Source organism: Pempheris klunzingeri, chromosome 23 (genome assembly GCF_042242105.1).
Source record: "Pempheris klunzingeri isolate RE-2024b chromosome 23, fPemKlu1.hap1, whole genome shotgun sequence".
Classification (NCBI taxonomy): domain Eukaryota; kingdom Metazoa; phylum Chordata; class Actinopteri; order Acropomatiformes; family Pempheridae; genus Pempheris; species Pempheris klunzingeri.
Genome location: NC_092034.1, coordinates 1,511,225 through 1,521,349, shown reverse-complemented (window position 1 = coordinate 1,521,349; position 10,125 = coordinate 1,511,225). Strand labels below are relative to the sequence as shown.

Genomic DNA, 10,125 nt, shown 5'->3' with positions numbered 1-10,125 from the left:
TCTCAGTAAAAAGTTCCCCACAACCCCTGCGATCAAATAATGTGCAACACATAAATAGAAATGACTAAACATCTGTAGAAATGTACAAAAAGTGAGCAGATTGTTGAAGCTGCAGGTAAAACAATGTACAATCGTACAGGTTGGACGTGCAAACAAAATACGGCACTAATTTTCTGGTAAAAGAGAGAAAAGACCTATTGAGGCAAATTAAAGAAGTCTTTTCAAAGTCACAGTTTTTGTTTTTTTTACCTGAGTGTAGTTTTGGCTGCTCTACAGCCCTGTGCTGCTGGGCTGCATTTACTGTTATTGTTGTAAATCAAAGTTAGTGTAGCTGACTGTGATATCTAAAATACATGTATTCACCTTCTGCTATAAACACTGGATAAGCAACAAAGTCTACTCGCACCTCTGAAGCTCACTAAGAATAACAAGGGTTTCAATTTTAACTTGCCAAGAGCAGAAACAGCAAAACAATAAATTAACAATAAGCATAAATAAAAGTGAGATGAAGAAAAAAACTCATTGTGCTTAAAAGGAAAAACGCAGAGAATTATATGATGAGATTAATCCACGTTAGCTTAGTCCACCTCTAAAATTCACTAATAAAAAATAACTAGGGTTTAAAAAGGGTCCAACTTTTTTGTGTTTTTTGGAAAAGCAACTTTAGCTAAAACGCTGATTTTCTCTCTGTTGCAAGTACCTGCTTGTTTTAAGTGAATTAAAGTGCCTAGTGATTTCAGCTTCATACCTGAGCTACAAAATGACAATGATGACTGGACCCCCATGCTTTACTCGAATTATAAGATGGGTCAGAGGTCACAAAAACAATATTCCCTGCTCACTGATCGTGGTATCTGCAGATTGCTTTGTTTTATTTGCTAAGCTTGTGGGGGAAAAACTTTTACGGCTTCACGTTCAGCTTTGTGCTCTTTCCTTATTGCATTAATTACTCTGATTCTTCTGATAGCAGTGCGAGAAGAGTGGAGTCGTTACTACGTGATGGACTTGCCAAGGACTGTCGACGTGCAGCCTTGTTAACGCCTGGACGACTCCGAGTACAACAATCACTCATCGTACGACCTTTATGGCCGAGCTTTTCCTTCGGGTTGTTGACTGAAGAAGAACTGTGTAAAACAGCAGGGCTGCTGTGGAGTCGAATCCTTTGGACCACGTGGCCAGATGCTTGACAACTGTTCTGTTGCAAGATGGCAGGTTTTAGATCGCGGTCAGATGGTGGACTTAAGGGTTTTGGGACGTCTGGTGAGGATGTGGAAGGCCTGTGGACAGCTGTTGGGTGGTCGTGGTAGGAAACAGCAGGACTTATCTGAGATCTGTTGTTGTTCTGTAGTTGGCGAATGGTCTCTTCCTTCTCAGCAAGCTTTGACTTGAGGTCAGCCACCTCTCTGCTGTTTCCCATGTTGTCAGCCCCCTCAGTGCTGACAATCATCGGGAGCATCTCATTTTCAGAGACACTGCTCTTTGTACTATGACCTGATGACTGCAACCTGCATTTGCCCCCTGTATAGGACAAAAAACAGTCAGTAATTGAAGAGTCAGTCCATATTCCTGTTTCTTATCAATTAAATACAGTCTTATCATAAATCATGGACATGGCCAAATTATAGCCTGGAATGATCCTTTAAAAAAGCTACAGAATGAACCATTAGGTGTTGATTCATTCTGGTTGACGATACTGAACAACAGTGAAGCAACAAACGCTGAAGTGTGTCAACAGAAATCATAAAATCAATCATAGTAGGTTGGGATAATGATGATGACGACAATGTTAATGTGGTAAACAGAATATTAATTTTATGTTCAAATTGTCTTATACGTTTCATCTGATTCATTTCTGTGACGTATTTAAACTCTAAATTAATTCAGATTAAGGCATCATAAATCAGTGTTTTTCTTGTGCCCCCTTGATGTTGAGTCAGTGTTTAACCAGACACGTAATAGATTGGTACTTCTACTGCTTTTCTAACCAAGAAGCAAGTTTCTCTGTCATTTTATTTGACTTACCACATTGCTTAAATACCACTAATCCACATACGAAGGCTAATAATAAAACAGCCTCTCCAACAGCGATGCCAGTGGTTAAAGAGCAGGAACTCATGCAATCGACTGAAATGACAGTAAACATGGTGCTAATGTTCAGTGAACAAGCTGATATATTAATGTAGATCAACACATATGTTGACGACACCGTGCTATAACATCTTAAATTGTGACTTCAGGCTTTTGGTAATCCAGATTGTTAATGACCTGGTATGAGAATCTGTGTGGTTCTGGTCCGGTTGGTCTCCGGTTGGTGAACTCTGCAGGTGACCCTGTGATGAAAAGATTACGTTTAAATTGAGTTTGAGTGAGTGACTGTGGGAAAAGCTTTTTAAATACTCTGTCATCAATATGACGCATGATCTAAACCAACGATGTGGTGACGTTGTTGTTCCATTGGACAAAATGACACTGTTCATGTGAACTACTATGTGTAACTACTAGTTTATTTTGAATGAGAACAAAGGGCCTGTATCAATGTTTTTTTTAATGCTTTTGCCAAACAGATGGGATTTACCATTTCTTTGTAAAATATATGGCCACTTAGTCTTGAAGTAAAATTATAAAATGTGTTTCTTTAGATGTAATAATTATGTTTTCAGTGCTGTTGGTCCGTTTGTCTGTCAGCAGGATTATGGGGAAAAAACCACTGGCTCGATTTTCATGAAACTTGGTGGAAAGGTTGCAGCATCGGCGGAAGAGGAACCCAATAAATTTTAGATCCGACTCACAGACAGACTTTAAATTAAAAGAGTATCTAGTCTATTGGCCACGGCAGTGGTGTGAGCTCTAGTTTGACAGAGCATGTTAACAAATATCAGTATAAAAACGTGCCAGAGTTAGCAAGAAGGCTAATCTACAAACAGAAACATTATAAGTAAATACAAATACACAAGTAGAAAAGGATAAAACATGTTGAATATTACTTTAAACTGAGTGATAAACTGAATGTGAACCTGTTGGTAGCATCCTGGAGAGTCACGTTTCGTGTCACAGTGTAACAGCCGCTGGCATCTTCATCTTGTTTTGGGTGGTCGGCGGGGATGACTTTTCCCTTATTGTCCAGAAACTCAATGTGAGGTACCGGCAGCCAGCAGCCGGCCTCACACTGAAGAGTCACCCGTCGGCTCGCAGAGGAGATGAACAAGAGCTTTGGTTCAGAAACGGCATCTAGAAAATAACAAGAATTACACAAGGTGTGACCTTTTAATCTGACAGTTCGGTTAAATCTGTGAATATGGACGACACTTATATGAGCCATTTAATCTGCGTTCTGTGAGACACAAAAGCTTCACAGAGTTTTTCATTCATACCATGCATCATCTAATCAATGATCATAAGGTGCAGCACCCTGATGAACGAGTTGGAAAAGTGACTAAACCTCTAACACACTGTATCGTCAGTCCTGGTTTCACCCTCACAACTGGGGCGAAACTAATTACAGTTTTTCTACTAGTGAGAACAAGACATTCGGGCTAAATACCCAAACATACCTAAAGGTTTATTCAATGAATTAGATCTTTGATGCTCAATATAGCTCATAACAAGGATCTGCACCCAAACTGTGTGACTCTACAATCACAGCTCAATATTCTCTCATTGCACAGGCAAACCAGGTCAGGCTATAAGTGTAAGTGTGTAGCACTGGTGAAATATGCCTGAACAGACTGAACGGATAAGGCCTGGTAAGGTTAGATCAGCTATAACCGGTTCTGTACACACCCACAACAAGCTCCATTGTTGTTATGTCCCGGAGGACGTTAGTCCAGAGCCTCATGCATCTGTATGTCCCTGCATCAGTCAGCTGCACGTTGGAGATCCTCAACGAGACGTTTCCGTCTTTCAGTTCTTTCGTGATGAGGCTCGTCCGGTATTCAAAGGCCGGATTTTTCATCTCGTATGTTTCACAGCCATCCCGGTACAAGAAGACAACGTTTGGCTTCAGGCCGTCCTTGGACCACTCCACCGTCGGAAAGTCATTGCTGTGAGAGATGTTGAAGCTGCAGGGCAGAACGACCGTGGCACCAGCTAAAGCCACGATCTTCTCTGAGGATTCTCCTAGAAAACACAAGACATGAAGTTATAGTGGGACTGTGTTTAATATTTAGTCAACCCTCTATGAAATAGATGGTGTGGACAAAATAGTAGAAACACCTGGTAAACAGAACCACAAAGTCTCCAAACCTGAATCAACAAATATAAATTAGTCTGATCAAGGTTAAACCACAGGGCTGTTGTTTTAGGTACCAAATAAATACCAAATAAAACTTACAACAGTCACGAGGCAAAGATATACTACGCACTAACTTATAATGAAGACTTTTAAACTTGGTCCTCGTCTGTAAACGGTGAAACAGCATCATTATTCTATCGACTCCTTCATGTGTGGAGAAGCACAAAGCTGCGACAGAGAGAGTTTTGATTTCCCTGCAGTGTTCAGGCCTTTAAAACTCACTGTAAGACTTTTTGGTTAGGGTTAGGGCTGGCTACAAGTCAAAGACTGTGCAACACATAGGAACCTTAATTTTGGGTTGAAATGCATCTTTAAATCAAACTAACTGACTGTTTTATTCAGCTACCTGCAGATTCTGCCTCCACCTACGTGTTTGTACTTTCCCCCTCTGAACTGTGAGTGTGAAAGTGTGCCAAACTGTTTGTATGACATGACTCACCCTCCCACAACCCTACAAGAGTGTGTGTGTGTGTGTGTGTGTGTGTGTGTGTGTGTGCGTTTGCGCAGGTCTTGAACTCTCCACAGTGAAAGCTATTAAAAAGGGATCAGGTGTGGTGATTCCTGAGATCAAAGTACCACTCATGCATGGGTGGTTCCTCCATGGAGCGGCATCCACATTCCTGAGAAAACCAGCCTCTGCCCTTTTTCCCATGAAAAAAGGATCATAAGTGACAGAAGAATCTCGACCCCAAAACCAAAACGTGTGTTATTTACAACAACAACAAACACCGAGACCGAATCAGGGTTATCATCGGGCTGTTTCTCTCTTCTTTGCAACAGCGTTTGGAGCAAATCTTGGTTGTGAAATCACTTAGACAGGAATGTGTGCGGTGGGGAGGTTTCAGCCTGCCCTGTTGTAATCCGGAAGACTCGGTACAAGAAACACCTCCATGTGGTTCACGAGCAAAGTGTTGTTGCACAATCTTGTGAGTTTCCATCGCCGGGTATGACATGGATGTGGCTGATACAGGAGCAGCAGAGGTGACTGGCTGGGTCCAGTTAGAGGGGGAATAGACTTCTACACAACACCGGCTGAGTGGTGACTGGTGCGTTTGACAGGATTTCACCAGGTTACAAGTTGATTCTCTGGTGTTTTTGCTTTGCTGCAAATAAAGTCTTTATTTCTGTGACTAAACTCTGGTTGAAGTCTCGTCTCCACAGCACAGTCTCACCTACTTTTTCTGCAAAACGTGTCAGTTTCACAGCAAAAGTAGACAGTGAGACTGATGTGTGGCATGTAGTGATGTCATATCAGCATCATACCAGCCACACTTTGCAGCTTTCCCTGCAGTTTCTCCAATAGACAATAAATGACCACAAACTGACAGAAGGACCCATTCAGTTCTGTTTGTACACACACACACACACACACACACACACTTGTACACACACACACACACACACACACACACAGTAGGACACACACCTGTACAGCACGTCAGCAGAGCAGCACCCACGAAGAGACTAAAATACATCACCAAAGCTCCACGGAGGCTTTTCTTTCTTCATACAAACTAACATTAGTGTGTCCAGGAAGCGTCCTGCAGTTCACTGTGTGCTGCTCCCTTCACTCTGCTCTGCCAGCTGCCTCACCTCGCCTCATTCACAAGGTTTGACCTACGTCACTGTGGGGCGTTCAGGACCAGTGGGAAAACTCTCTTCCTGTGGGTAATCCGCTGTTATTGACATTAAACACACACAACACAACAGAAATGGAGTAAAACACACTGTGGAGATGAACACAGCCTGTAGCCTGTATAGCTCCTAAAACTGAATTAAGGAGCTAAAACAGATACCGTAAAAACTCACTATTAACCACTTTGACTCTCTGAAAACATCTCAGTGTTAGTTTCTGCTGCTGAAGGCTGTAACATGAGGTCAGGACGTCTGTAAAAGTTTGTTTTTTTTGTGACACGGTTTAATGCATAACTGTAATTTCCCAGTTTCTGAAACAACATTGAACTGCTGGAAATCAATCCTAAAATTTCTCCTTCTTTCTTTTCTCTACGTCGTATAGTGGTTGTGCATTAGTACAGACAAACAGGAAGTGGAGTGCAGTTTGGACTTATTTTACAGCTGCAGACAAAAATACCCCAATGTTTGGCAACACCACACATTTACATGAACACGTAGAAACACAGTGACAAGAGAACTAAACGGAGGAAGGAGGAGGATCCAACGTTATGATTGGTTGGCACTCAAACACATTTTTTAAATTACAATGAGCAGCTTTAAAGTCTTGTCTATTGTATTGTATGTTGAGGACATAAAACAGTATTTACTTTATACCACAGCCCACTTATTTAAAGATTTACAGACGTGAGAGACAAAACGCTAATGAGGTTTGAACTAATGTTAAGTTTACTTAGTCACACGCTTCAGTAATAAAGGAACCTTTATAAGCTTTCCTCACAGATGGAGAATGTAACGTGGGTGTTTTTTCTTTCACAGCATTTTTTCTTTCACAGCATGCAAACCTTTGCATGCTGTTTGCATGTGAGCGCAATATGTTAGTTTAGTGTTACAGCTGTTGAATAACTTATTGTGTTAGGTCTCAAGCTCAACATACGACAAAATGTCCTCAAAAGCACGGATGTACTGTAAAGGAGGAGAACAGGAGAAGTACACTACTCACTAAAGGTTAGGGATATTCAGCTTTCAGGTGAAATTTCAGGATGAACCACCACCAATACATTTCCTGCTTCAGTTAGAATTGGTATTTAAACAGTCCTCCTCATCCTGCTGTTCACATTCTGACATCATGAGACCAAGACGACACCTAACAGTTGATCAGCAGCACCTCAACACTGGAGGCTTCAAACAGGAAGTCCTCAGACGGAGGTGTTCACTGAGCTTAGAGGGTCACAGAGTGTCATCAGGAGGTTGGAACAGTGATACAGAGACTGGAAGAGTCACAGAAAGGAGAGGAGTGGACGTCCTTTGGCCACGTCCCAATTTTACATTTACCCTCGTTTACCCTCCACTGTTGTTAGATTTCTTTCAATAAATTGTTTAAAATGAAGAAACTACCAGTGCATGCTGATACTTAAATGTCCTACTTTCATGATATAATATCACTGTAGCATTCACTTTTTACATTTTCCATAAATTTCACCTGAAAGTCGAGTATCCCTAACTTTTAGTGAACCCTGTACATGAGCTGTGTGAGAGTTTCAAACAGAAAGACAGATATGAATACACATCACACTGAGTTTCAAAATAAAGCAATTTATTAAACAAGGCAGAAAAAACACGTACACTGGTGAAAAAGACTAAGACTACACTAAACATAAAGCGACTCTAACTGGAGCGCTAAAATCAAAACAAATAATAATAACTATGAACAGAAACTCTGGCCAAAAGGGCAGACTAATGACTAGAAGGGATCTATGACGTAATCAACAGAAAATGCTAGAGACTAAGCTATAAACACAGTAATCAAACCAAAGGAGCAAGACTGACTAAAAACAAAGTGAACAACAGAAAAACAAACCTTCAGCTCATGACGAACAAAGGGAGACGCAGACTATATAGGAGGAGGAGCTGGACACATGAGGACAGGAAGCAAACACATCTGAGACGAGAGGGAAACAGGGTTACTTCAAAATAAAACTGGAAATGACAGGACAGCACGAGATGAGACAAAAACTGTTAACTTAACAAAACTCAGAGGATCATGACAGTGTGTCTTCTTAAAACTTTTTATTTCATTTTCAGGGCCCCGGACACGCCATCCAATGACAGAACCCATTGTTTATTTCCATTATACTGTCATCCTGCTAATACAGTCCTTCGGAGGTAATGTCCACACAAACACCCAGAAAACACACTGGTGTGCATGTGTGTGTGTGTGTGTGTGTGTGTGTGTGTGTGTGCGCGTGTGTGTGTGTGTGTGTGCGTGTGTGCGTGTGTGTGTGTGTGCGCGTGTGTGTGTGTGTGGTCGAAAGCAGAGGTAACAACTCGGCTCCTTCTTGTTTTCAGTCACAGCTGAGATATAATAAGCAGAAATGAAACGAACGCTGCACTCGTTTTCGTCAGAGTCGTCACTCCTCTTCACACCGTCGGTAAGAGTTCTTTATGTCAGTTAAACTTTAAACTGTTAGATGCTGGATGTGTTAACGTTTTAAAGCTTGGGCTGTTGGTCGTTTTGTGCCCATGTGAAGTCTCTTTACGTAGAGTATCTGGGGGTTTCCCACTCATGGTGGTTTAGAGTTATACTCCAACAGAAAGGTAGTACTCTGCTGGATTGTGAAAACAAAGTATACACTCTGTGCTGACAACTTTAACCTATGAAGTGCTCTTATTTACATCCTGTACTTATCTTATTTCATTTGTTTGGCACGATTTCTCTGTTTTTCACTTTAGACACTTTATACTTTGGATTTGTATTTAACATTTAAAAAAAGTTACATAAAAACCAATATACAAAAATGAGGACAGTCTCTGCCGTTTGGAGGGAGGAGCTTATTTTAGTTTGATTATTGCTGTGCAAACATGTGAGCGCAATATGTTAGTTTAGTGTTACAGCCGTTGAATAACTTATTGTGTTAGGTCTCACATACGACAGGATGTACTATAAAGGAGGAGAACGGGGGAAGTACATGAGCTGTGTGAGAGTTTCAAACAGAAAGACAGATATGAATACACATCACAGAGGAAACCACATTAATTTTCAAATGAGTAGACAGATGCTTAACCAGCGTGTATCACACCCAAGACAGGAAACCCACACGCTCGACTTTAAGTTTCAAAATAAAGCAATTTATTAAACAAGGCAGAAAAAACACGTACACTGGTGAAAAAGACTAAGACTACACTAAACATAAAGCGACTCTAACTGGAGCGCTAAAATCAAAACAAATAATAACTATGAACAGAAACTCTGGCCAAAAGGGCAGACTAATGACTAGAAGGGATCTATGACGTAATCAACAGAAAATGCTATAGACTAAGCTATAAACACAGTAATCAAACCAAAGGAGCAAGACTGACTAAAAACAAAGTGAACAGAGAAACAAACCTTCAGCTCAGGACTTTGATAATGAAACACGAGGGAACGAGAAAGCTGGTTTTCATGATGCTGGTACATGACGAACAAAGGGAGACGCAGACTATATAGGAGGAGGAGCTGGACACATGAGGACAGGAAGCAAACACATCTGAGACGAGAGGGAAACAGGGTTACTTCAAAATAAAACTGGAAATGACAGGACAGCACGAGATGAGACAAAAACTGTTAACTTAACAAAACTCAGAGGATCATGACAGTGTGTCTTCTTAAAACTTTTTATTTCATTTTCAGGGCCCCGGACACGCCATCCAATGACAGAACCCATTGTTTATTTCCATTATACTGTCATCCTGCTAATACAGTCCTTCGGAGGTAATGTCCACACAAACACTCAGAAAACACACTGGTGTGCATGTGTGTGTGTGTGTGTGTGTGTGTGTGTGTGTGTGTGTGGTCGAAAGCAGAAGTAACAACTCGGCTCCTTCTTGTTTTCAGTCACAGCTGTAAACCACAGTGTTGTGCACTTTAAAGTTGGACATCTGTCTGTAGTTTAGGAGACATTTCACAGTGAGTGGATCACCACAGGCAGCAGGATTCATCCTCTAGCGACCAAGAATGTCTTTAATTGTCACCAGTCTAATATTTTTTAAGATGTTTCCGGAGCTGAAGGGCTGATGGACCAGCACTGCCATCCCTAATAATCCACCAAGTCTCTTAATCCAATCAGTTTAGAGCATTTCACCGCCAGTGACAGCTTGTTGCTGCTCGTCACCCTGATGCAGCTCGAGCTCAGAGGTTTGCACCCGTTTGAACGACGGCAGGA

The 10,125-nt window shown here is 41.3% G+C and overlaps 2 protein-coding genes across 3 annotated transcripts in view; one reads left to right on the top strand and one right to left on the bottom strand.

Moving 5' to 3' along the window:
- Positions 1-10,125, top strand: part of LOC139222562 (butyrophilin subfamily 2 member A2-like) — a 63,427-nt gene that overhangs the window by 50,955 nt on the left and 2,347 nt on the right. Inside the window, exons 1-2 of one of the 2 annotated variants that reach the window (XM_070854355.1) lie at positions 8,257-8,355; positions 9,594-9,674. The exons of the other annotated variant lie outside the window; for it this stretch is intronic. Coding sequence (XP_070710456.1) covers positions 9,614-9,674 — 61 coding nt within the window. The 5' untranslated portion in view covers positions 8,257-8,355; positions 9,594-9,613. Of the gene's footprint in view, positions 1-8,256; positions 8,356-9,593; positions 9,675-10,125 lie in introns of those variants that run through there. 2 annotated transcript variants of the gene reach the window in all.
- LOC139223145 (V-set domain containing T-cell activation inhibitor 1-like) lies at positions 947-5,830 on the bottom strand. Its single transcript, XM_070855110.1, has 6 exons — positions 5,718-5,830; positions 3,781-4,116; positions 3,015-3,228; positions 2,266-2,330; positions 2,023-2,124; positions 947-1,518 (listed from the first exon to the last, which is right to left on the bottom strand). The coding sequence occupies exons 1-6, from the start codon at positions 5,764-5,766 to the stop codon at positions 947-949; spliced, it is 1,338 nt and encodes a 445-aa protein (XP_070711211.1). The 5' UTR covers positions 5,767-5,830.